The 27726-nt window shown below is 44.8% G+C and overlaps 1 protein-coding gene across 3 annotated transcripts in view; it reads left to right on the top strand.

The window, feature by feature from the left end:
* The window catches only part of LOC137367890 (exocyst complex component 6B), a 755392-nt gene that overhangs the window by 543345 nt on the left and 184321 nt on the right, over window positions 1-27726 (top strand). For all 3 annotated transcript variants that reach the window (XM_068028681.1, XM_068028683.1, XM_068028682.1), the window contains exons 16-18: window positions 6038-6149; window positions 14316-14450; window positions 27314-27493. In XM_068028681.1, coding sequence (XP_067884782.1) covers window positions 6038-6149; window positions 14316-14450; window positions 27314-27493 — 427 coding nt within the window. The remainder of the gene's footprint in view (window positions 1-6037; window positions 6150-14315; window positions 14451-27313; window positions 27494-27726) is intronic.

Below are 27726 nucleotides of genomic sequence, written 5' to 3'. Positions count from 1 at the left end.
ACTTGGCTGAGCTGACCTGCTGTAACGTAACTTTAAAAACTTTTTATTACTATGAGAAGTAAAAAAAATTTACCAGTTACTCTCCAATCAACTTCTTCCCCTGTACTGAAAAGAGAGCCAGCTCCTGGAGGCTATAAAAAGGTAGAAGAAAGAAAGGAGCCCCTCGCTCACGCACCAAGCTCCCACTTTACACTCTCTTGCATTCAAATTTATTTTCTTGCTAACTTATAGTTCCCCTCCTTACCAAACTCCCTTCTTCACACTCTGTGCCCTCCAGCAGCGTTCAATGCAGACAAGCAGCACTGAGAGTCCCCTGAATTTATACTCTGAAAAAAGCATTGTGTCAGCTCTGCTAGAGCTCTGAAACTCAGAAACCAGTTTAAGCTAGCTACCTAATGAACTAGCTACAGCTACTCTGAGTATTTGTATACCCCTGTTTAAAACTGCAAGAAACCTAACTTACCTCATCACTGAAATAGGAATTTCAATTAATCGCTAGATGTAAACAAAACAAAAACTAGTCTTGAGATATTAACCCTTAAAATTCACTCACTTAGCAACCTCCCTTCTTCACATCCAGTGCAGACCGGGATGGGCAACAAATGCCAGCGATGCCCACATCCCCATGAAAGAAAAAAAATGTAACTGAAGTCCCTCATCCCTCCAACCATTCTGGTGAATCTTTTCAGCATCCTCCCTAAAGCCTTCACATCCTTCCTAAAATGCGGTGCCCAGAATTGGATGCAGTACTCCAGTTGAGGCTGAACCAGTGTTTCACAAAGGTTCATCATTCCTTGCTTTTGTACTCTGTGCCTCTATTTATTAAGCCTGGGATCCCGTATACCTTTTTTACCTTTGACAGTTTGTGCGCATATACCCCCCCCGGTTCCTACACCTCATTTAGAATTGTACCTTTTATTTTACATTGCCTTTCCTTGTTCTTCATACCAAAATGTACCACTTTGCACTTCTCTGTATTAAATTTCATCTGCCACGTGTCTGCCCGGTCCACCAGCCTGCTTATGTCCTCTTGAAGTCTATCTCCATCCTCCTCGGCAATTCACAAGTTTTATGTCACCTGCAAATTTTGAAATTGTGCCCTTTACACCAAAGTTAGGTTATTAATATATTTCAACAAAAGCAGTTGATCCCTGGGAAACCCCTGTGTCTACCTTCCTCCAGTCTGATAAACAGCTATTCACCACTACTCTGTTCCCTGTGACTCGGCCAACTTCGTATCCATGCTGCCACTGTCCCTTTTATTCCATGGGCTTCATCTTTGCTGGCAAGCCTATTATGTGGCGCTTCATGAAACGACTTTGGAAATCCATATACATCATATCAACTGCATTACCCACATCAATCCTCTGTTACCTCATCAAAAAGTTTACCTGGGACAGATCCGTTCTCATTCCACTGAAATTGGCCCTCCTCCAATTAAGTATTTTTACTCGAGGTTGCTCCTTGTCCTTGTCCATAGCTATCCTAAACCTTATGATACTATGAATCCTGTTCCCTAAACATAAACATTCCCCTAATGACGCTTGATCCACTTGACTCATTTCTCATTGGCCCAGAAACATACTGATTAAGAAAATTCTCCTGGACACTCTTCAAAAACTCTTCCCCCTCTCTGTCCTGTACACTATTACTATCCCAACCTAAATTAGGATAATCGGAATCCTCCATCATCACTCCTCTGTAGTTTTTGCACCACTCTGTAATTTCCTTGAAAATTTGTGCCTCTATATCTTTCCCATTGTTTGGTGGCCTTTAGAATGCACTCAGTAGTGTAATGTTTCTCATCTCTAAGCAAATAGATTCGGTCTTGACCCCTCCACCCTCTCTCTCCATCGCTGTAATATTCTCCTTAATCAATGCTGCTACCCCTCCTCCTTTCTTTCCTTCCCTATCTTGCTTGAACACCTTGTGTATTTAGTGCCCAGCCCCCTTATTGCCACGACATCATATTTCCTTATAACTCAGACCCCTAACACTGAGAGTCAGCATTGTGGCTTTTCTCCACACTGGTTCTAGTTCTTGACTGCCTCACTTGTGTCTTGGTGACCACACCTGGATACGAGGCTCGAGGTGTGATCTGACTAAAAACTACGGTTTGAACATAACTTCCTCTGACCTTTATTCTGCGCTTTTGGCCATGTTGTTGAAAATTCTGTTAGCTTTTGCTTAACATGTTGAGTCTACGTTAAGACTCCCAGGTTTCTTTTAACTTCATCCATTGTTATTTCAACACAATTCACAAAGTATGCTCATTATACCTTCCTATGTGTAATACTTTATACCTGTCTGATATTAAATTTCATCTGTCATTGTTTGGCCTACTCACATATTGTGTTGAACACCTTTTGTAGTTTCTGAACTGCCTCCTTCAGTTCTAATGCTCTTCCCAGTTTAGTCAATTTGCATTGAGTAGCTAAAATCATCATTTGATAGGAACGTACGAATTGCTGGATGAAAGGCCAATATCCATCTAGTTCGCTCTCCACCTTCCTGGCAGTCGCACAATGATAATGGAGTTGTTGACTAATCTTGATGTAAAATAGAAACCAGTAATGGTTTGAACACTGAGCTATATGGAACTCTACTTGTCCTTTTGTCTTTACTCCTCTCACCTATTGTTTTCTTATTGATGCCCAACTTTGATGTGGCAGCAGAATAGGGTATTAAAGTCCTGTACATTGCAAATGGAAGGAAGACTGGGGGGTAATGGTGAGGATATGGTGGGGATGTTGAGATCCTAAGAAGAAATGAGTTATAATAGGAGATGTGAGTACTGCAATATGAAGCAAATAGCAGGTAAATGGGGTTGAGGTACAGATCAGCCGTGATTTAATTAAACGGAGGATCAGGCTCGAGGGACTGAATAGCCTCCTCCTGTTCCTGTGTTCCTATTGGTTTCAATAGTGTGGATGCAGTGAGGAGGAAGAGCATTGGGGCAATTAATTTGGATATTATGGGTAACAGGAGAGGAGAGTTCAGAGGTGAAATCACCATAGAAATATCAGCAGAACAATCTAGGAAAGTCACGGCAGGGAGTTATTGGAGGCTAGAGGTCATGAGAGGGATCACTTAACAGATGACAAACATTTTCTTTTATTCAGTCCAAAAATAAAAGGCTGATCCTTCCTCAGATGTAGGTACTCAAGTTTTGGATGGACCTGAACTGCACAGAAAGTTAAGCTGTTGAAAAGAAAATAAGTTTTTGGCAGCTAGCTTTATGTTTTTATTCTGAAGATTTACCACTGGGGATGGGCAATAAGTGACATCTTTGCCAGCAACACCCACATCCTGAGAATAGGAGAAGGCTGCTGAACAAGGCATGTTCCCTTCATATCTGGTTAGGTTATTTTGTGCATGATTGCGATTTTAGTACATAGTTATCATATTTTGTGCATGTTTTGGTATGGTAAGTTTCAAATGAAAAATAAAACATGCAGAACTCATTCGTACAAGATTCATATTAAGGCTTAGTGGCCAATTGTAATCCATCTATATAGATTTTAGGAAAGCGTTTGATAAAGTGCCACAGTTTTTCAGACTGGAGGATGGCAGACAGTGGTATTCCCTAAGGATCAGTGCTGGGACCACTGCTTTTTTTGCTATATATAAATGACTTGGATCTTGGAATACAGAGTAGAGTTTCAAAATTTGCTGATGATACCAAACTTGGAGGAGTGGCAAATAGTGAGGATATGAACTGTCTGCAACAGGACATAGGCTAGCAGAATGGACAGAGAGGTGGCAGATGGAATTTAATACAGACAAGTGTGAGGTGATGCTTTTTGGCAGAAGGGATAGGGTGAAGTAATATATACTTCATGGCACAGTTCTAAAGAGTGTGCGGGAACAGAGGGTGCATATGCATCGATCTTGAAGGTGGCAGGACATATTGAGACAGTGGTTAGCAAAGTATCTTGGGCTGCTTAAATAGAGGTATAGAGTACAAAAGCATGGAAGTTATGCTGACCCTTTTATAAAGCTCTGGTTAGGCCCCAATGAGAGTATTGCATCCAGTTTAGGTCACCACAGTTTAGGAAAGGTGTGAGGGTCCTTGAGAGGGTGCAGAGGAGATTGACCAGAATGGTTCAGAGATGGGGGTTTTTAGTTACAAGGTTAGGTTGGAAAAGCTGGTGGTGTTCACCCTGGAGCAAAGGAGATTGAGGGGAGATTTAATAGAGGTGTACAAGATTATGACAGGCTTAGATAAGTTAGACGAGGAAAAATTCTTCCGAGTAACTTGCTAGGGGATACAGATTGAAGGTTTTGAGCAAGAGATGAAGGGGAATATGAGGATATGAATGGTAATGACCTGGGACTTGCTGCTCACAGGGGTGGTGGAAGTGGAGACAATCAATTATTTCAAAAAGAAATTGGATGAGCACTTGAAGGAAATAAACTTGCAGGGTGACGGGGATCGAGCAGGGCAGTGGGACTGACTGGATTGCTCCGTGGAGAGCCGGCATGTACTTAGTGGGCTATTTGGCCTCCTTCTATGCCATAAATGACTTTCTGACTGACCTCTTCTCCCCTGCACCTGCAATTTTGTGTTTCGGGGCTACTGGAATGAGCTTGAATAGCCTAAGCTACATGGTCCAGTGAAAGTAATATTGGAAAGTGTGAGGACTTGGTACAATGGGTTGGCACCATCAAACTTCAGAGCTGAAAACAAGGCCATTCAGCCCATTGACCCCAATATTTACGGGGAGGAGAGTATGAATAATTTTTTTTAAAGATAAATAGATTTTAATGGAGTGAATAGGCAAAGGCTATCATAATTTTAAAAACCTTTTATTTCTCTACTTAGCATTTTTGGCTCCAAAGGAATAATCCCAGTATCTCCAAACTCTCATCATAACTATGTAGTTTCCTATTTGTGATATCATCCTGACCAATCCACGCCTACAATCTCTGTGGTTTTAATATCCTTTCCACACTGGGATGTTCACATCTGCACACAGTTCTCTCGCTGTGTCCTAGCCAATATTAAGTGATGGTAATAAACCCAGAAAGTGCTGGAAATACTCAGCAAGTCTGGCAGCATCTGTGGAGAGAGAATCAGAGTTAACGTTTCAGGTCTGTGATGGACCTGTTTTCAAATCAAGATCCGGAGGTGGAAGGGAGGTCTCTGTCTTGCTTGTAAAGCTACAAAGCAACATGGGTCTGTACAGTTCCTAGTGGTGTGGATAGAAATCTGCCTCCAAGCTTCTGCTTCTGCTTTAGTTGTGTCGGCATCACAAAGTAACATCCGTACTCCACCAACATTATGAATGTGGTTAGCACTAGCTAAACCAAGCAAGCAATCTCACTCAGTGACGGCTGCTGTGGGAAATGGAAAAATGAGGCATCACGTTTATACAGTGCATTTTACAATCTCAGGACATTCCAAAGTGTTTTACAGCTTTAATGATGCACTTTTGAAGTGTGGCAGGCAAATTGGTACATAGCAAGCTCCCAGAAATGGCAACATTAAAATGAAAAAATAATTTTTTTTATGTTGGTCGAGGGATAAATATTGGCAAGGACACCAGGGAGAATTTCTCTGCTTTTCTTCGAATAGTCTGCGGGATCTTTTATGCCCACCTAAAACGGAGGAACGGGCTTCGGTTTAATGTACCATCCAAAAGATGGCACCTCCAGTGCAGCGCTCCCTCAGTACTGCACTGGAAATATCAACCAGACTTTTGTGCTCAAGCCTCTGGAGTGGGACTTGAAATACAACCTTCAGAGACGATAGTACTTACCACTGAGGCACAGCTAACACAGCAGGAGGCACTGGTTGCAGGTTTGCACTATTGGACCAGGGAGCTATGTGCTGTGCTTGACGGGACAATGTGGAGGAAGTGAATGTGTGCTATTCCTGATCTGGAAATGCTTGATGCTGAAACAGCGTGCTTGAAATGGAATGTGTTTAATTTCATAACATTAATCGCATTTTAATGAGCACAACATATATAAAGACAATTTATAGAATAGGAGTAATACCTAGATAATTTCAAGAAAAGCAATTTTTTTCCAGCTCAACAGAAATAGACGATATGATCCGGAAATCCACTAATCTCCTGCTGACCAGAACACTGAGCAACTGTTTACAAAATGTCATCAAGAAGCAGCATGTAGGACTCACTGAGGTGAGTGATCCTGGAGTTCTTTTAGTCTTTGTGTATCTCTCTTGTATTAACAGTTAGGTGCAAAGTTGATATGATTACAGCGCAGAGACAGGCCATTTGTGCTGACAGGTCTATGCCGTTGTTTATGCTCCATACGAGCCTCCTCCCATCACCCTTCATCTAAGTCATTCATGTGACTGTTTTATCCCTTCCGAAACGCATTTAGCTCCTTTTGAAAACTGATCTATCTTGGTGTACTTTTACTGTTCAGAGTGAGGGTGATGCTGCAGGAGAACTAAACTCTTTCTAACACCAGTGTCAGAATCAGTCATGCCCTGTACACCACTCCGTCCGGCACTCCCATGGCAGGTATGGCATGTTAGATATAGAGTAAATTTCCTGTACCCTGTCCCATCAAACACTCCCAGGGCAGGTACAGCATGGGCTAGATACAGAGTAAAGATCCCACTACTTTTTTTATTCTTTCATGAGATGTGGGCATCGCTGGCAAGGCCAGCATTTGTTACCCATCCCTAATTGCTCTTGATAACTGAGGGCTTGCTAGGCCCTTTCAGAGGGCAGTTAAGAGTCAACCACATTGCTGTGGGTCTGGAGTCACATGTAGGCCAGAATTGGTAAGGATGGCAGATTTCCTTCCCTAAAGGGGAATTCCCTCTATACTATTTGATCAAACACTTCCAGGGCAGGTATAACAGGGATTAGATGAGGGATTAGATCCCTCTTCACTGTCCCATCAACAACACAGATAGACTTGAAAAGGATTTGCATTTAGAAAGTATTTTTCATGTCTGGACTCCCATGTGCTTTACAGCTAGTGTAATACTTCTTTGAGTGTAGTTTCTGCTCTGATGTAGGAAGCGCATAGCCAATTTGCACAGAGCAAGGTCCCACCAACAGCAGTGAGACTGTGACAAATAACCTGTTTTTAAGTGATGTTGGTTGAGGGTAGATATTAGCCCTGCACTTCAAAACAGCGCCATGGCATCTTTCATGTACACCTGAGAGGGCAGACGGCCTCTCATCTTGAAGTTGGCACATCTGACAGTGCAGGACTTCCATAGTACTGCAGTGGAGTGTCCGATTAGATTGCATGCTCAGGTTTCTGCAGTGGGACTCAGAAGTGAGAGTGCAACCATTGAGCCATCACAGCCAGTACAGGTTAGATGTAAATCACAGTTTACCCTGCCCCAGCAATGTGCTTTTAGCCCTCCCAAGCTGCAAATTTGGAAATCTGAGATGTAGGCCTAAGACTTTGGAGCAATGCCAAAATTAGAGTCTCCTTATTGTACCACATGTCGCCCTATAAATATTTTCCTGACATTGTTGTCATTTCTGTTCCGTTTATTGTGGTTTTTAATAAATTTAATGCATTGTTAGATTTCCACAAAAACAAATACCAGATTGAAACTCTTTCAATTTGTGCTTAATTTGTTTTTAACCCCACATTTCTCAATCAGAAGAATATGTTGCATTGTGAAGGCTCATGTCTTAAATCTTTTTTCATTAGGCTGGATGTCTGACACATTACTATGTTTCAGTCATCAAACCAAACCTGTGATAAAATCCAACCAGTTAGATAACTTTTTTGCTTAATATGGGCTGCAAGTAAGCTTCTCCATGATAGACATGATAGAGGTTTACAAAGTTATGAGCGCCATGGACAGAGTGGATAGTCAGAAGCTTTTTCCCAGGGTGGAAGAGTCAGTTACTAGGGGACATAGGTTTAAGGTGAGAGGGGCAAAGTTTAGAGGGGATGTGCGAGGCAAGTTCTTTACACAGAGGGTGGTGAGTGCCTGGAACTTGCTGCCGGGGGAGGTTGTGGAAGCAGGTACAATAGCGACGCTTAAGAGGCATCTTGACAAATACATGAATAGGATGGGAATAGAGGGATATGGGCCCCGGAAGTGCAGAAGGTGTTAGTTTAGGCAGGCATCAAGATTGGCGCAGGCCTGGAGGGCCGAATGGCCTGTTTCTGTGCTGTACTGTTCTTTGTTCTTTGAAACACTGTCAACTTAGCTGAGTCCAAAGAGCTAAGAAGCAACAAAGCTGGAGTCGAGGATAAACGGCCCTAAGGTCCAGCTGCATAACTACTAGACTACCATAATAATTATAGCAAATACTGCGGATGCTGGAAATCTGAAATAAAAACAGAAAATGCTGGAAATACTCAACAGGTCTGGGAACATTTGTGGAGAGGGAAACTGAGTTAATGTTTAAACATGCCCTGTTATTGGGAAGTATGGATCCTCCTTGCTCTTGTTTAGTGTTGAACCCCCACTACATCCCACCTAATCAATTACTTGCCTACCTAGGCTCAACTATCACCAGTAACCTGTCTCTTGATGCAGAAATCAACAAGCGCATAGGAAAGGCATCCGCTTCTATGTCCAGACTGGCCATGAGAGTGTGGGAAAATGGCGCACTGACACGGAACACAAAAGTCCGAGTGTATCAAGCCTGTGTCCTCAGTACCTTGCTCTACGGCAGCGAGGCCTGGACAATGTATGTCAGCCAAGAGCGATGTCTCAATTCATTCCATCTTCGCTGCCTCCGGAGAATCCTTGGCATCAGGTGGCAGGACCGTATCTCCAACAAAGAAGTCCTCGAGGCGGCCAACATCCCCAGCATATACACCCTACTGAGCCAGCAGCGCTTGAGATGGCTTGGCCAAAAAATAGGCGACATGTTTAGATAGAGGATCTGGATCGGCGCAGGCTTGGAGGGCCGAAGGGCCTGTTCCTGTGCTGTAATTTTCTTTGTTCTCTTTGTTCTTTGCATGGAAGATGGCAGGATCCCCAAAGACACATTGTACAGCGAGCTTGTCACTGGTATCAGACCCACCGGCCGTCTATGTCTCCGCTTTAAAGACATCTACAAACGCGACGTGAAGTCCTGTGACATTGATCACAAGTCGTGGGAGTCAGTTGCCAGTGATCGCCAGAGCTGGTGGACAGCCATAAAGGCGGGGCTAAAGAGTGGCGAGTCGAAGAGACTTAGCTGTTGGCGGGAAAAAAGATAGAAGCGCAAGGAGAGAGCCAACTGTGTAACAGCCCCGACAACCAATTTTATCTGCAGCGCCTGTGGAAGAGTTTGTTGCTCTAGAATTGGCCTTTATAGCCACTCCAGGCGCTGCTTCACAAACCAATGACCACCTCCAGGAGCTTACCCGTTGTCTCTCAAGACAAGGAGGCCGAAGAAGAAGTGTGGCATCTTTCAAAAAGTAAAATGTCCCAAAGAGCTTCACAGGAGTATAATCAAACAAAATTTGAAACCAATTAATAACAAAGAACAGTACAGCACAGGAACAGGCCATTCGGCCATCCAAGCCTGCGCCGACCTTGAAGCCTGACTAAACTAAAATCTTCGGCACTTCCGGGACCATATCCCTCTATTCCCATCCTATTCATGTATTTGTCAAGATACCTCTTAAATGTCGCTATTGTACCTTCTTCCATCACCTCCCCCAGCAGCAAGTTCCAGGCGCTCACCACCCTCTGTAAAGAACTTGCCTCGCACATCCCCTCTAACTTTGCCCCTCGCACCTTAAACCTATGTCCCTTAGTAACTGCTTCTTCCAATCTGGGAAAAAGCTTCTGACTATCCACTCTGTCCATGCCACTCATAACTTTGTAAACCTCTATCATGTCGCCCCTCCACCTCCGTCGTTCCAGTGAAAACAGTCCGAGTTTATCCAACCTCTCCTCATAGCTAATGCCCTCCAGACCAGGCAACATCCTGGTAAACCTCTTCTGTACCCTCTCCAAAGCCTCCACGTTCTTCTGGTAGTGTGGCGACCAGAATTGCACGCAATATTCTAAGTGTGGCCTAATTAAGGTTCTGCACAGCTGCAGCATGACTTGCCAATTTTTATACTCTGTGCCCCGACCAATGAAGGCAAGCATGCTGTATGCCTTCTTGACTACCTTATCCACCTGCGTTGCCACTTTCAGTGACCTGTGGACCTGTACGCCCAGATCTCTCTGCCTGTCAATACTCCGAAGGATTCTGCCATTTACTGTATACTTCCCACCTGTATTAGATCTTCCAAAATGCATTACCTCACATTTGTCCGGATTAAACTCCATCTGCCATTTCTCCGCCCAAGTCTCTGACCGATTTATATCTTGCTGTATCTTCTGACAATCCTCATCACTATCCGCAACTCCACCAACCTTCGTGTCGTCCGCAAACTTACTAATATATATAATACAAACAGCAAAGGTCCCAGCACTGATCCCTGCGGAACACTGTGGGCGGCACAGTGGTGCAGTGGTTAGCACTGCAGCCTCACAGCTCCAGTGACCCGGGTTCGATTCTGGGTACTGTCTGTGTGGAGTTTGCAAGTTCTCCCTGTGTCTGCGTGGGTTTTCTCCGGGTGCTCCGGTTTCCTCCCACAAGCCAAAAGACTTGCAGGTTGGTAGGTAAATTGGCCATTATAAATTCCCACTAGTATTGGTGGGTGGTAGGGGAAATATAGGGACAGGTGGGGATGTGGTAGGAATATGGGATCAGTGTAGGATTAGTATAAATGGGTGGTTGATGGTCGGCACAGACTTGGTGTTTCAGTACTATATCTCTAAAACTAAAAAACTAAAACACCACTAGTCACAGCCCTCCATTCAGAAAAGCACCCTTCCACTGCTACCCTCTGTCTTCTATGACCGAGCCAGTTCTGTATCCATCTTGCCAGCTCATCTCTGATCCCGTGTGACTTCACCTTTTGTACCAGTCTGCCATGAGGGACCTTGTCAAAGGCTTTGCTGAAGTCCATATAGACAACATCCACTGCCCTTCCTTCATCAGTCATCTTCGTCACTTCCTCAAAAAACTCAATCTAGTTAGTGAGACATGACCTCCCCTTCACAAAACCATGCTGCCTCTTGCTAATAAGTTCATTTGTTTCCAAATGGGAGTAAATCCTGTCCCAAAGATTCCTCTCTAATAATTTCCCTACCACTGACGTAAGGCTCACTGGCCTATAATTTCCTGGATTATCCTTGCTACCCTTCTTAAACAAAGGAACAACATTGGCTATTCTCCAGTCCTCTGGGACCTCACCTGTAGCCAATGAGGATGCAAAGATTTCTGTCAAGGCCCCAGCAATTTCTTCCCTTGCCTCCCTTAGTATTCTAGGGTAGATCCCATCAGGCCCTGGGGACTTATCTACCTTAATGCTTTGCAAGACACCCAACACCTCCTCCTTTTTGATAACGACATGACCCAGACTATCTGCACTCCCTTCCCTAGACTCATCATCCACCAAGTCCTTCTCTTTGGTGAATACTGATGAAAAGTACTCATTTAATACCTCGCCCATTTCCTTATAAGGACAGGTGACCAAATGCTTGGTCAAGGAAGTAGGTTTGAAAGAGCATCTTAAAGGAGTAGAGAGAGGCAGAGAGGCGGAGGGAGGGAATTTCAGAGCTCAGGGCCCAAGCAGCTGAAGGCAGAGCTGCCAGTAGTGGGGCAATTAAAATTGGAGAAGCGAAAGAGGACAGAATTGGAGGAGTGCAGAAATCTTCACTCCGTCATGGAAAAGAAAACCAATGTGAAAGGGGAGACTTCAGATTGCAACCTGTTGAAATTGAGTGATACTTTTGCTGGAGTTTCCAGAACTTCAACACTCAAAATTGGCAATGTGTTGAAAAAACTGGCTCACTGTCTTCTGGCTATAAAATACAATCTTCTGAGTCTAACCTGCGATACAAAGCACTCATTTTCCCTTTTTTTATTCTTTTTGTTTTATTCAATCATTGGTTAGGTAATGAAATGCTTCGCAAACTTGGATCACTGAGAACCCAGCTGCAACATTGGTTATCTTCAGTATCCTGATTGAAGATATGCACATCTTCACCAGTGATAGACTGTATGTGATTTGGGTGGGGGAGGGTGATCAGTACGCTCTTTGAACTGTGAATAAAGTAGTTGTGCTGAAGTTAGGGAATTTTTCTCACTTCAATATTTTCCTTATCTATACCTATCCAGCTGGGTCTCTCTCACACTGTGACTGAGCCTTTTGAGTATGCCAAACTTGTTTAATTGAAGGGGCCAGTGATTCTTTTCAAAGAGGAGGATCTGCCCATTAGTGCTCCCTTTCATGTGGAATCTTCCTTCAGCATCCACTTAGACAAGACCCCCTCTTTCAATCACTGGTCCTTCTGAAAGAGAGGGAAATCTCACCATTTGAATGAGGTTCTGCATCAGAAGCCTGTTTCTTAAATAGGGAAGCTCTCCTTCTGTATCCCTTCTTGAATAAGTGAGAAACTCGCCATTCATGCTCTTCTAAGAGGAAGGGTCTCTCAGTCAGCACCTTTCTCGTCAGCAACTGGAAGGAGAAAAGGCACCCGTTTCACCCGTGTTTTATAACTTCATCAGAACTGTGATGGCATTGGCAGCAAAATAGAATACAAATCCAGCAAGGTTATAATCGCTGGTACACTGCAAGTAGTTCTGGTCGCCAGGTCATGAAGAGAGGATTCTGCTCCTGGAAGTTGATAGAGAGCAGCAATGAAGATGATTCTCAGCATCAGGTGTTTGTAATGGAAAGGGTAAAGGATTTGTTTAGTTTAGTTTAGAGATACAGCACTGAAACAGGCCCTTCGGCCCACCGAGTCTGTGCCAACCGTCAACCACCCATTTGGCTTTATTTTCTTTTGAAGACATGAGCCATTTTGCAGGTGAGGGTGCTAATTGAAGTTTTCAGTGTATGAAGGGAATTGACAAAGTTGATCCAGACAAAATAGTTCATTGACTTTAAGGATTCAGTTACCAAAATGAGGAAGTTAGGAGGATGAGGGGAACTCGGGCAGAACCTTCACCTTACAACAACTTGTATTCACATTGTACCTTTAACATCATCTTCTTCTTTGGCCTCCTTGTCTCGAGAGACAATGGGTAAGCACCTGGAGGTGGTCAGTGGTTTGTGAAGTAGTGCCTGGAGTGGCTATAAAGGCCAATTCTAGAGTGACAGACTCTCTTCCACAGATAAAATTGGTTGTCGGGGCTGTTACACAGTTGGCTCTCCCCTTGCACTTCTGTCTTTTTTCCTGCCAACTGCTAAGTCTCTTCGACTCGCCACTCTTTAGCCCCACCTTTATGGCTGTCCACCAGCTCTGGCGATCACTTGCAACTGACTCCCAAGACTTGCGATCAATGTCACAGGGCTTCATGTCGCGTTTGCAGACGTCTTTAAAGCAGTGACATGGATGGCCGGTGGGTCTGATAACAGTGACGAGCTCGCTGTGTAATGTGTCCTTGGGGATCCTGCCATCTTCCATGCGGCTCGCATGGCCAATCCATCTCATGCGCCGCTGCTCAGTTGGGTATATATGCTGGGGATGTTGGCCGCCTCGACTTCTGCGTTGGAGATACGGTCCTGCCACCTGATTCCAAGGATTCTCCGGAGGCAGCGAAGATGGAATGAATTGAGACGTCGCTTTTGGCTGACATAGTCAAAAGAAATCTCACTGCGCTTCACAGTAGAGTTATCCAACAAAATATGACACCGAGCCACATGAGGAGATAACAGGACAAGTGACCCAAAAGCTTAGTCAGTGAAGTGGGTGATAAATGATAAATTCATACAATTATGTGTCAGCCTTAGCTCGGGGGTAGTACTGTAGCTTTTGAGTCAGAAAGTCATGGGTTCAAGCCCTACTCCAGAACTTGAGCACATGATCTCAGGCCAACACTAGAGAAATACTGAGGGAGTGCTGCACTGTCAGAGGTGTGTTCTTTCAGATGGGATGCAAAACCAAATCTTACACGTAGAATAATAGTGCATAGAAGGAGGCCATTCAGCCCATTGTACCAGTGCTGTCTCTTTGAAAGAGCTAGCCAGTTAGTCCCACTCCCCCATGCTCTTTTTTCCATCATTCTGCAAATTTTTCCTTTTCAAGTATTTATCCAATTCCATTTTGAAAGTTGCTATTGATTCGCTTCCACCACCCTCTTTACAGTACATTCCAGATCATTATAACTCACTGTGTAAAAAGAATTCTCCTTATCTCCACTTATGATGGATTGAAGAGACCTCTTTCTCTGCTGCAACTTTCAGTTATAAGCTACATATATAGAAGGACTGCATAATTATACAGGAGCTCCTAATGGTAACCTGGAAGGGCTCATTTTTCATTAACCAACTCACTCTTTTCCTTCCCTTTGCAGCTTGTACAGATAATCATCAATACAACACATCTGGAGCGATCCTGCAAGTTTCTGGAGGAGTTCATCACAAACATTACCAATGTACCACCAGAGACCATTCATGCCACAAAGCTGTACGGTACAGCCACCTTCAAGGTAACAGCAAGTCTTTGTAATATGTGCCAGTCTCCTCCAGCTTTTAGCATTTCATATGTGTCCCCTCAAGTGACTAGCAATACTATCCCTCTAAGACTACTGACGAGTCGTTCAGGTTAGGAAAATAATACTTGCGTTTCTATAATAATGCAGTGCTCCTCCATTACCATAGTAATATCATGCTCGTCAGGTTACTGTTTACTACAGGCCTCCAAACAGTCAGGGAGAGATAGAGGAGAAGATATGCAGGCAAATCTCAGAGAGGCGTAAAAATAACAGGGTAATAATAGTAGGGGATTTCAACTTCCCCAATATCAACTGGGATAGTCTTAGTGCAAAAGGCTTAAGGGGGGTGGAATTCTTCAAGTGCATACAGGAGAGCTTTTTGAGCCAGCACGTGGAAAGTCCAACAAGAGAAGGGGCAGTACTGGACCTAATCCTAGGGAATGAAGCCGGACAAGTGGTAGAATTGTCAGTGGGGGAGCATTTCGGGGATAGTGACCATAACTCTTGTCAGGTTTAAGGTAGTTATGGAAAAGGACAAAGAGGGACCGGAAATAAAAGTACCGAATTGGAGGAAGGCCGATTTCAAAAGGATAAAATAGGATCTGGCCAAAGTAGAGTGGCAGCAGCTACTTGTAGGAAAGTCTACATCAGACCAGTGGGAGTCATTCAAAAAGGAAATAGTGAGAGTTCAGGGCCAACATGTTCCCATAAAGGTGAAGGGTAGGACCAACAAGTCCAGGGAAATTGGATGGGCACTTGAAGGAAATAAACTTGCATGGCGACGGGGATCGAGCGGGAGAGTGGGACTGACTGGATTGGAGAGCTAGCATATACTTAGTGGGCTGAATGGCCTCCTTCTATGCCATAAATGACTTTCTGCCTGTCTGACCTCTTCTCCCGTGCACCTGCAACTTTGTGTTTCAGGGCTGCTGGAATGAGATTGAATAGCTTAAGCTACATGGTCCAGTGAAAGTAATATTGGAAAGTGTGAGGACTTGATACAGTGTCCCTTTGGAAGGTGATTAGTGGGTTGGCACCATCAAACTTCAGAGCTGAAAACAAGGTCATTCAGCCCATTGACCCCAATATTTACGGGGAGGAGAGTCTTATGGCAGACTCAAAGCGCTGAAAACAGCGGAGGCCCTAGAAAGTGTTGTGGTGGGGGGGGGGGTACTTTAAAAAATAATTAGGAGAGCTAAGCGGGAGCATGGAAAACACTGGCAGGCAAGATAAAGGAAAATCCCAACGCGTTTTATAAGTATATTAAGGGCAAGAGGATAATCAGGGAAAGAGTAGGGCCCACTAGGGACCAAAGATTAAGATTAAAAATGGCAGGAGATCTCAGACCCGTGACATGCTCCTCTTGCTCAATGTGGGAGCTCAGGGACACGGCTGATGTCCCTTACTCCTTCACGTGCAGGACGTGTGTCCAGCTGCAGCTCTTGTTAGACCGCATGACGGCTCTGGAGCTGCGGATGGACTCACTTTGGAGCATCCGCGATGCTGAGGAGGTCGTGGATAGCACGTTTAGCGAATTGGTCACACTGCAGATTAGGATTGCTGAGGGAGAAAGGGAATGGGTGACCAAAAGGCAGAGAAAGAGCAGGAAGGCAGCGCAGGTGTCCCCTGTGGTCATCTCCCTCCACAACAGGTATACCGTTTTGGATACTGTTGAGGGAGATGGCTCACCAGGGGAAGGCAGCAGTAGCCAGGTTCATGGCACCGTGGCTGGCTCTGCTGTTCAGAAGGGCGGGAAAAAGAGTGGAAGGGCTATAGTCATAGGGGATTCGATTGTAAGGGGAGTAGATAGGCGGTTCTGTGGTCGAAAACGAGACTCCCGAATGGTATGTTGCCTCCCAGGTGCACGGGTCAGGGATGTCTCAGATCGGCTGCAGAACATTCTGAAGGGGGAGGGTGAACAGCCAGTTGTCGTTGTGCACATAGGCACCAATGATATAGGTACAAAAAGGGATGAGGTCCTACAAGCAGAATTTAGGGAGTTAGGAGCCAAGATAAAAAGTAGGACCTCAGAGGTAGTAATCTCAGGATTGCTACCAGTGCCACGTGATAGTCAGAGTAGAAATGAAAGAATAGTCAGGATGAATGCGTGGCTTGAGAGATGGTGCAGGAGCGAGGGTTCAGATTTTTGGGACATTGGGACCGGTTCTGGGGGAGGTGGGACTATTACAAATTGGACGGTCTACACCTGGGCCGGACTGGAACCAATGTCCTTGGGGGTGCTTTTGCTAATGCTGTTGGGGAGGGTTTAAACTAATGTGGCAGGGGGATGGGAACCAAAGGAGGTCAGTGGACAGTAAGGATGTAGTAACTAAAGCCTGCAAGGAACTAGATAATGAAGTCAGCGTGACTAAGGGAAAGAGTAGGCAGGGAGCAGATGATGAAAGCAAAGGGACTGGTGGTCTGAGGTGTATTTGTTTTAATGCAAGAAGTGTAATAGGTAAGGCAGATGAACTTAGGGCTTGGATTAGTACCTGGGAGTATGATGTTATTGCTATTACTGAGACTTGGTTGAGGGAAGGGCATAATTGGCAACTAAATATCCCAGGATACCGATGCTTTAGGCGGGATAGAGAGGGAGGTAAAAGGGGTGGAGGAGTTGCATTACTGTTCAAAGAGGATATCACAGCTGTGCTGAAGGAAGGCACTATGGAGGACTCGAGCTGTGAGGCAATATGGGCAGAACTCAGAAATAGGAAGGGTGCGGTAACAATGTTGGGGCTGTACTACAGGCCTCCCAACAGCGAGCGTGAGATAGAGGTACAAATATGTAAACAGATTATGGAAAGCTGTAGGAGCAACAGGGTGGTGGTGATAGGAGATTTTAATTTTCCCAACATTGACTGGGTTTCCCTTAGTGTTAGAGATCTAGATGGAGCAGAATTTGTAAGGAGCATCCAGGAGGGTTTTCTAGAGCAGTATGTAAATAGTCCAACTCGGGAAGGGGCCATACTGGACCTGGTGTTGGGGAATGAGCCGGGCCAGGTGGTTGACGTTTCAGTAGGTGACTACTTTGGGAATAGTGATCACAATTCCGTAAGTTTTAGAATACTCATGGACAAAGACGAGAATGGTCCTAAAGGAAGAGTGCTAAATTGGGGGAAGGCCAACTATACCAAAATTCGGCAGGAGCTGGGGAATGTAGATTGGGAGCAGCTGTTTGAAGGTAAATCCACATTTGATATGTGGGAGGCTTTTAAAGAGAGGTTGATTAGCGTGCAGGAGAGACATGTTCCTGTGAAAATGAGGGGTAGAAATGGCAAGATTAGGGAACCATGGATGACAGGTGAAATTGTGAGACCAGCTAAGAGGAAAAAGGAAGCATACATAAGGTCTAGGAGGCTGAAGAAAGACGAAGCTTTGAAAGAATATCGGGATTGTAGGCGCAATCTGAAATGAGGAATTAAGAGGGCTAAAAGGGGTCATGAAATATCTTTAGCAAACAGGGTTAAGGAAAATCCCAAAGCCTTTTATTCATATATAAGGAGCAAGAGGATAACTAGAGAAAGGAGTGGCCCACTCAAGGACAAAGGAGGAAAGTTATGCGTGGAGTCAGAGAAAATGGGTGAGATTCTAAATGAGTACTTTGCATCGGTATTCACCGAGGAGAGGGACATGACGGATGTTGAGGTTAGGAACAGATGTTTGATTACTCTAGGTCAAGTCGGCATAAGGAGGGAGGAAGTGTTGGGTATTCTAAAAGGCATTAAGGTGGACAAGTCCCCAGGTCCGGATGGGATCTATCCCAGGTTACTGTGGGAAGCGAGAGAGGAAATAGTTGGGGCCTTAACAGATATCTTTGCAGCATCCTTAAACACGGGTGAGGTCCCGGAGGACTGGAGAATTGCTAATGTTGTCCCCTTGTTTAAGAAGGGTAGCAGGGATAATCCAGGTAATTATAGACCGGTGAGCCTGACGTCAGTGGTAGGGAAGCTGCTGGAGAAGATACTGAGGGATAGGATCTATTCCCATTTGGAAGAAAATGGGCTTATCAGTGATAGGCAACATGGTTTTGTGCAGGGAAGGTCATGTCTTACCAACTTAATAGAATTCTTTGAGGAAGTGACAAAGTGGATTGATGAGGGAAGGGCTGTAGATGTCGGATACATGGACTTCAGTAAGGCATTTGATAAGGTTCCCCATGGTAGGCTGATGTAGAAAGTGAAGGCGCATGGGGTCCAAGGTGTACTAGCTAGATGGATAAAGAACTGGCTGGGCAACAGGAGACAGAGAGTAGCAGTGGAAGGGAGTTTCTCAAAATGGAGACGTGTGACCAGTGGTGTTCCACGGGGATCCGTGCTGGGACCACTGTTGTTTGTGATATACATAAATGGTTTGGAGGAAAGTATAGGTGGTCTGATTAGCAAGTTTGCAGACGACACTAAGATTGGTGGAGTAGCAGATAGTGAAGGGGACTGTCAGAGAATACAGCAGAATATAGATAGATTGGAGAGTTGGGCAGAGAAATGGCAGATGGAGTTCAATCAGGGCAAATGCGAGGGGATGCATTTTGGAAGATCCAATTCAAGAGTGAACTATACAGTAAATGGAAAAGTCCTGGGGAAAATTGATGTACAGAGAGATTTGGGTGTTCAGGTCCATTATTCCCTGAAGGTGGCAACGCAGGTCAATAGAGTGGTCAAGAAGGCATGCGGCATGCTTTCCTTCATCGGACGGGGTATTGAGTACAAGAGTTGGCAGGTCATGTTACAGTTGTATAGGACTTTGATTCGGCCACATTTGGAATACTGCGTGCAGTTCTGGTCGCCACATTACCAAAAGGATGTGGATGCTTTGGAGAGGGTGCAGAGGAGGTTCACCAGGATGTTGCCTGGTATGGAGAGCGCTAGCTATGAAGAGAGGTTGAGGAGATTAGGATTATTTTCATTAGAAAGACGGAGGTTGAGGGGGGACCTGATTGAGGTGTACAAAATCATGAGAGGTATAGACAGGTTGGATAGCAAGAAGCTTTTTCCCAGAGTGGGGGATTCAATTACTAGGGGACACGAGTTCAAAGTGAAAGTGGAAAAGTTTAGGGGGGATATGCGTGAAAAGTTCTTTACGCAGAGGGTGGTGGGTGCCTGGAACGTGTTGCCAGTGGAGGTGGTAGACACGGGCACGATAGCGCCTTTTAAGATGTATCTAGACAGATACATGAATGGGCAGGAAGTAAAGAGATACAGACCCTTAGAAAATAGGCGCCATGTTTAGATAGAGGATCTGGATCGGCGTAGGCTTGGAGGGCTGAAGGGCCTGTTCCTGTGCTGTAATTTTCTTTGTTCTTCTTTGTTCTTTAAAGTGGCAATCTGTGTGTGGAGCCAGTGGACATAGGCGAGGTTTTAAATGATTACTTTTCATCCGTGTTCACTATGGAGAAGGACGATGTCGGTTTAGATATCAGGGAGGGGGATTGTGAGAAACTTAGCAAATTAGCATTGAAAAGGAGGAAGTATTAGCGGTTTTAGCGGACTCAAAAGTGGATAAATCCCCAAGTCCAGATGTGATGTATCCCAGGCTGTTATGTGAGGCAAAGGAGGAGATAGCAGGGGCTCTGACACAAATTTTCCAATCCTCTCTGACCACAGGAGAGGTACCAGAGGACTGGAGGACAGCGAATAGAGTCATAGAATTATACAGCACAGAAACAGGCTCTTCAGTCCATCGTGTCCATGCTGGCTATCAAGCACCTAACTATTCTCATCCCATTTTCCAGCAATGGAAAGTGTGAAAAACTGGCAAAGTGTAGTAGACTCCAGTGCCCAGGTGTCTCGTGGAAGTAATGAGAGTGATACCCTGTCCCTCAGTCTAGTACAGTAATGGTGTGTAACATGCAGGTTACTACAGTAATTCTGTGTCTTTGTGTGATGGAATTCTCTCCACTTGCCTGGATAGATCGAGCAACAACAACACTCAAGCTCATCATCATCCAGGACAAAGTAGTCCACTTGACTGACACTAGCTTAAACATGCATTTTCTCCAACTCTAGCGCACCATGGCTGGAGTGTATACTATCTGCAGGATACACTGCAGCAACTTTCCAATACTTTAGTTTTTATGTTTTAGAGATACAGCACTGAAACAGGCCCTTCGGCCCACCGTGTCTGTGCCGCCCATCAACCACCCATTTATACTAATCCTACACTGATCCCATTTTCCTATCACATCCCCACCTGTCCCTATATTTCCCTACCACCTACCTATACTAGGGGCAATTTATAATGGCCAATTTACCTATCAACCTGCAAGTCTTTTGGCGTGTGGGAGGAAACCGGAGCACCCGGAGGAAACCCACGCAGACACAGGGAGAACTTGCAAACTCCACACAGGCAGTACCCGGAATTGAACCCGGGTCGCTGGAGCTGTGAGGCTGCGGTGCTAACCACTGCGCCACTGTGCCGCCCTTCAGCAGCACGTCCCAAACCCATGACCTCCACCACTGAGAAGGATAAGAGCAGCAGGTGCATGGGAGCAGCAGGTGCATGGGAGCACCATCACCTCCGAGTTTCTCTCCAGTCACACACCACCCTAACTTGGAAAGATATTACCATTCCTTCGTCATTGCTGGGTCAAAATCCTGGAACACTCTATCTGACAGCACACCATCAGCTGCGATTCAAGAAGAAGGCTAATCACCTTCCAAAGGGACAATCAAGGATGGAAAAAAATTGCACAGAATCACAGAATGGTTACCGAACAAAAGGCAGCACATTTGGCCTGCCATGTCCCTGCCAGTTCTCTGGAAAAGCAACTCTCCTCGTTCCACTTTCTTGCTTTTTCCCCATAGCCCTGCACATTCTTTCTCTTCAGATAATTATCCAGTTCCCTTTTGAAAGCCATGATTGAATCTGCCTCCACCACACTCTCGGGCAATGCATTCCAGATCCTAACCAGACACTGCTTAAAAAAGTTTTTCCTCATGTCGTTGCTCTTTTGTTAATCAGTCTTCTGGTTCTTGATCCTTCCGCCAAAGGGAACACTTTCTCCCTGTCTACTGTGCCCAAACCCCACATGATTTTGAACACCTCTATCAAAACTCCCCTTAATCTTCTCCAAGAACAGACGCAGCTTTTCCAGTCCATTCATGTAACTGAAGTTCCTCGTCCCTGGAACCATTCTCATGAATATTTTCTGCACCCTACCTAAGGCCTTCACATCCTGCCTGAAGTGTGGTGCCCAAAATGGACATAATACTCCATTTGAGGCCGAACTGGTGTTTAATACAAGTTTATCATAACCTCTTTCCTTTTGTATTCTACACTCTTATTTATAAATCTCAGGACCCCTTATGCTTTATTAACCGCTTTCTCAACCTGCCTTGCCATCTTCAGTGATTTGTGCACGTCCCTTCAGGTCCCTCTCCTACAACCCATTTAGAATTATTCCGTTCAATTTATGTTGCCTCTCCTGGTTCTTCCTATCAAAGTGAATCACTTCACACATCTCTGAATTAAATTTCATCTACTTGACTTCCCAATCCACCAGCCTATGTTCTTTTGAAACAAAAACAAGAAATGCTGGATTCACTCAGCAGGTCTGGCAGCATCTGTGGAAAGAGAAGCAGAGTTAACGTTTCGGGTCAGTGACCCTTCTTCTTGATCCACAGATGCTGCCAGACCTGCTGAGTGAATCCAGCATTTCTTGTTTTTGTTTCAGATTTCCAGCATCCGCAGTATTTTGCTTTTATTTTTATGTTCTTTTGAAGTTTATCACTATCCTCCTCACAGTTCATAATCCTTCAGTGAGGAGTGAATAGTGAGAGAAAAAGTAAAGCAATCCCACAACCAATGGATCAGATCATAGGTCTGCAGTCTGAATGGTGGTGGACAATGAAACTAACTGGAGGAGGAGGCTCTACAAATATCCCCATCCTCAATGATGGGGGAGCCCAGCTCATCAGTGCAAAAGACAAGGCTGAAGTATTTGCAGCCATCTTCAGCCAAAAGTGCCAAGTGGGTGATCCATCTCAGTCTCCTCCTGAGATCCCCAGGATCACAGATGCCAGTCTTCAACCAATTCAATTCACTCCACATGATATTAAGAAATGGCTGAAGGCACTGGATACTGCAAAGGCTTTGGCCCCTGACAACATCCCGGCTGAGGTACTGAAGACTTGTACTGCAGTAGTAGTTGCTCCATCGCCAAGCTGTTCCAGTAAAGCTACAACACTGGCATCTGCCTGGCAATGTGGAAAATTGCCCAGGTATGTCCTGTACACAAAAAGCAGCACAAATCCAATACGGCCAGTTACCCATCAGTCTACTCTCCATGATCAGCAAAGTGATGGAATGTGTCGTCGATAGTGCTATCAAGTGACACTTATTCAGTCATAACCTGCTCACTGATGCTCAGTTTGTGTTCCGCCAGAGTCACTCAACTCCTGACCTCAGTACAGTCTTAGCCCAAACATGAACAAAAGAGCTGAATTTGACACGTGAGGTGAGAGTAATGTCAAGGCAGCATCTGGCCAAGTCTGGCATCAAGGAGCCCGAGCAAAATTGAAGTCAATGGAAATCAGGGCAAAAACTCTTCACTGGTTGGAGTCATACCTAATAGAAAGGAAGATGGTTGTGATTGTTCGAGGCCAGTCATCTAAACCCCAGGACATCATTGCAGGGGTTCCTCACGGTTGTGTCCAAGACCCAATTATCTTCCGCTGCTTCATCAATGACCTTTCCGCCATCATAAGGTTGGAAATGGGAATGTTCGCTGATGGTTGCACAGAGTTCAGTACCATTCACAACTCCTCAGATACTGACGCAGTTCCTGTCCACATACAGCAAGAGTTGGACAATATTCAGGTTTGGGCTGATGAGTGGCAAGTAACATTCATGCCCCACAAGTGTCAGGCAATGACAGTCTCCGCCAAAAGAGAATCTAACCATTTGCCCTTGACTTTCGACGGCATTACCATTGCTGAATCCCCCACCATCAACATCCTGCGGGTTACCATTGACCAGAAACTGAACTGGACCAGCTATGTAAATACTTTGGCTGCAAGAGAGCAGGTCTGAGGCTGGGAATTCTGTTGCAAGAGACTCACCACCTAACTCCTCAAAGTCTCCCAAAGGAGGTGATGGCATAGTGGTAATATCACTAGACTAGTAATCCAGAGACCTAGGCTAATGCTCTGGGGACATGGGTTCGAATACCACCACGGCAGAAGGTGAAATTTGAATTCAATTAATAAACCTGGAATTAAAAATTAGTCTAATGGTGACCATGAAATCATTGGTTGATTGTCATAAAACCCATCTGGTTCATTGATGTCGTTCAAGGAGCAAATCTGCCGTCCTTACCTGGTTTGGCCTACATGTGACTCCAGACCTACAGCAATCTGGTTGACTCTGGAAATGGCCTAGCAAGCCACTCAGTTGTATCAAAGCCACTACAAAGTGTAAGAAAAAGAATGAAACTGGACAGACCACCCGGCATCGACCTAGGCACTGGAAGCAACAACGGCAAACCCAGCCTGTTGAACCTGTGAGGTCCTCCTTGAAAACAAAATCTACCGGCCACAAGTCTGGATTGTGATGGAATACCCTCCACTTGCCTGGATGAGTGCAGCTCCAACAGCAATCAAGAAGCTCAACACCATCCAGGGCAAAGCAGTCCACTTGCTCGGCACCCCATCCACCACATTCAGCATTCACTCCTTCCACCACTGATGCAGTGGCAGCAATGTGCACCATCTACAAGATGCATTGCAGCAACTCGCCAAGTCTCCTTCAACAACACCTACCAAACCCATGACCTCTACCATCTAGAAGGACAAGGGCAGCAGGCACATGGGAACACAAGCACCTGCAAGTTCCCCTGCAAGCTACACAACGTCCTGACTTGGAACTACATTCACTTTTGCTGGGTCAAAATCCTGGCAATCCCTCCCTAACAGCACTGTTGGTGTACCAACATCCCATGGACTGCAGCAGTTCAAGAAGGCGACTCACCACCTTCTTGAGGGCAATTAGGGATGGGGCAACAAATGCTGACCTTGCTAGCGAAGCTCACATCCCATGAAAGAATTTTTAAAAATCCAAGTTTTGTGTCATCAGCAAATTTTGAAATTGTGCCTGTGCACCCAAGTCTTAACATGGATCAAGAAAATCGGGGGTCCTAACACCGACCCCGGGAACCTCGCCTTTTTCCTTCCTCCAGTCCGTAAAACAACTGTTCACCACTATGCTCTATTTCCTGTCACTCAGCCAACTTTGTATCCATGCTGCTTCTGTCCCTTTTATTCCATGGGCTCTATCTTTGCTGACAATCCTGTTATGTGGCACTTTATCACTTGCCTTTTGGAAGTCCATATATACCACATCAACCACATTATCCTCATTGACTCTCTCTATAGCCTCATCAAAAAATTCAAGCAAGTTAGATAAACACAATTTCTCCTTAACAAATTGTGATGACTTTCCTTAATTAATCTACATTTGTCCAAGTGACTTTTATTTTGTCGAATTATTGTTTCTAAGAGCTTTCTCACTATTGATGTTAAACTGATTGGCCTGTAGTTGCTGGGCTTATCTTTACACCCTTTTTTGAATAAGGGTCTTACATTTGCAGTCTTCTGGCACCACCCCTGCCTCCGCAATCTGCACCCTTGCTTCCTTTGGATGCATCTCATCCAGTCCTGTTGACTTATCAATTTCAAGTGCAGCCAGTCTATCTAATTCCTCGGCTTTATCAATTTTTAACCAGTATCTCAACTACCTCCTCATTCACTATGACTTGGTCCACATCTTCTTCCTTGGGGAAGACAGATGCAAAGTATTCATTTAGTACCTCAGCCATGCCCCTTGCCTTCCTGCGTAAATCCCCTTTTTGGTTCTTAATTGTTCCCATTCCTCCTTTTACCACCTTTTTATTATTTAGATGTGTGTAGAAGACTTTTGCATTCCCTTTTATGTTAGCTGCTAGTTTCTTCTCATACTCTCTCTTTGCTTCTCTTGATTTTTTCACTTCGCTTCTCAACCTTCTTTATTCAGCCTGGTTCTCAATTGCATTATCCATCTGACATCTGTCATATGTACCCTTTTCTGCTTCATATTGTCTAGCTCACTTCATCTCACTCTGGACTTCTTTTCCCTACCTTTCCCCCTCATGGGAATGTACCTTGACTGCACCCGAACTATCTCCTCTTTAAAGGCACCCCATTATTCCATTACAGTTTTGCTTGTCAACCTTTGATTCCAGTTAGCCTGGGCTAGATCTGTTCACACTCCATTGAAGTTGAGCCTTCCCCAATTAGTTATTTATACCCTGGATTGCTCCTTTACCTTTCCCTAGTCAACCTAAACTTTATGATATTATGATCACTGTCCCCTAAATGTTCCTCTACTGACACTCAATCCACTTGACTCACCTCATTGCACAGAACCAGATGCAGCAATGCCTCCAGCTTTATTGGACTGGAAATGTACTGATGTAGAAATTTTTCTTGAAGACACTTTTTGGAAACACTTCCCCTCTCTGACCTTTACACTATTACTATCTCAGTCTCTATTAGGGTAATTGAAGTCCCCCATTATAACTACTCTAATTCTTGCACCTGTCTGCAATTTCCTTGCAAATGTGTTCCTCGATATTTTTCCCACTAATTGGTGGCCTATAGAATATACCCCGAATTGTAATGGTACCTCAATTGTTCCTTAGCTCTAACCAAATAGATTCTGTCCTTGACCCCTCTAGGACATCCTCTCTCTCCAGCACTATAATAGTCTCCTCAATCAATACTGCGACCCCTCTTCCTTTCTTTCCTTCCCTATCTTGCTTGAACACCTTGTTTCCAGGAATATTTAGTACTCGGATCTGCCCTTTTCTTGAGCCAGGTCTCTGTTATCACCATGCCATATTTCACATGGCTATCTGCGCCTGCAGCTCACCAACCTTATTTGCCACACTCCGTGCATTCACATACTTGCATGGTACATTCGCTCTTACTCAACCCTTACAGTGACCCCCACTTCTGGAATTTCAATCTTTTTTGAATACTGCCATTGGATCTTCAAAGATCCAGCTCTCCAGGCACACAATATCAGTCTCATCCAAAACAGAGCAGCTTCCTCTGTAATGCACCAGAGCATTGCCCTAAATTATGTGCTCAGGACCTGACTGTTCTCCTGTAATGTAAACATCCCTCCCCCCACTGCACCCCGCCACCAAATTACCTACAGCCCTCTCGCATTCATAGTTCTAATTTTTTTTCCCACATAAATGTTTCCTGCCTAAAGTATTGTCTCTTTGTCTCAACAAATGGATGGAAAGAAAGATAGAAGTTGGGATTGTTCACCCTAGAGGAGAGAAAATTAAGGGGAAATTTAATAGTGGTCAAAATTTCAAAAGGTTTTGATACAGTGAGTAAGGGGAATCTGTTTCCAGTGGCAGAAAGGCATTGGTAACCAGAGGATACAGCTTGTAAGATAATTGGCAAGAGGACCATGGGGGGGGAGGGGGGGTGGAGATGAGTTTTTTTTCGTTCGCTGAGTTGTTGTGATCTGAAATGCCCTGCCTGAGAGGGCAGTGGAAGCAGATTCAACAGTAACTTTCAAAAAACAATTGGATAAATATTTGAAAATAAAAAGTTTCAGGGTTGTGGGGGAAAGAAAAGTGGGATCATGGAATTAATTGGATTGCTCTTTCGAAGAGCCAGCAGAGGCAAGATGGGCCAAATGGCCTCCTTCTGTGCTGTACGATTCTTTAAGCTACTGAAAATGTTTCTGTTGTTCTGATTTCTGCTTTTGACTTTGTCAGTCACTCGGCTGCTGTATCCATGTGAAATATAAGCCACCAGCCCACAGTGTGTGACGGAGTGTGCGGGGTGTTTCTTTTTGTACAGGACTGTCGACATGCTGCAGAGGAGGAGATCTACACCAAGCTGAATCAGAAGATTGACCAATTTCTGCAGCTGGCGGACTACGACTGGATGAGAGCAGAGCCCAACGGCCACGCCAGCGATTACTTGGTCGACCTCATTGCTTTCCTGCGCAGTACTTTTGCTGTGTTTACACACTTACCAGTGAGTACAACCAATTAAAATGTGTATCGCCTGGCTGCCTTATTTGAAAAAAAGCCCCTACCTCTCTCTTCTCTCAGAAATGCTGGTCTTTACTGGGGGAACAGTTCTGCTGACACTACCAGGCCTCTTGTACCTAAGCAGTACCTTCGGCAGGCAGCTTAACCATACAGGACCAAGTCCATAAGAAATAGGCGCAGGAGTAGCCATTTGGCCCCTCAAGCCTGCCCCGCCAT

The sequence above is a fragment of the Heterodontus francisci genome, chromosome 1 (assembly GCF_036365525.1).
Source record: "Heterodontus francisci isolate sHetFra1 chromosome 1, sHetFra1.hap1, whole genome shotgun sequence".
NCBI lineage: Eukaryota > Metazoa > Chordata > Chondrichthyes > Heterodontiformes > Heterodontidae > Heterodontus > Heterodontus francisci.
The sequence above is the reverse complement of the archived record's forward strand: the minus strand, read 5'-3'. Positions and strand labels throughout refer to the sequence as shown.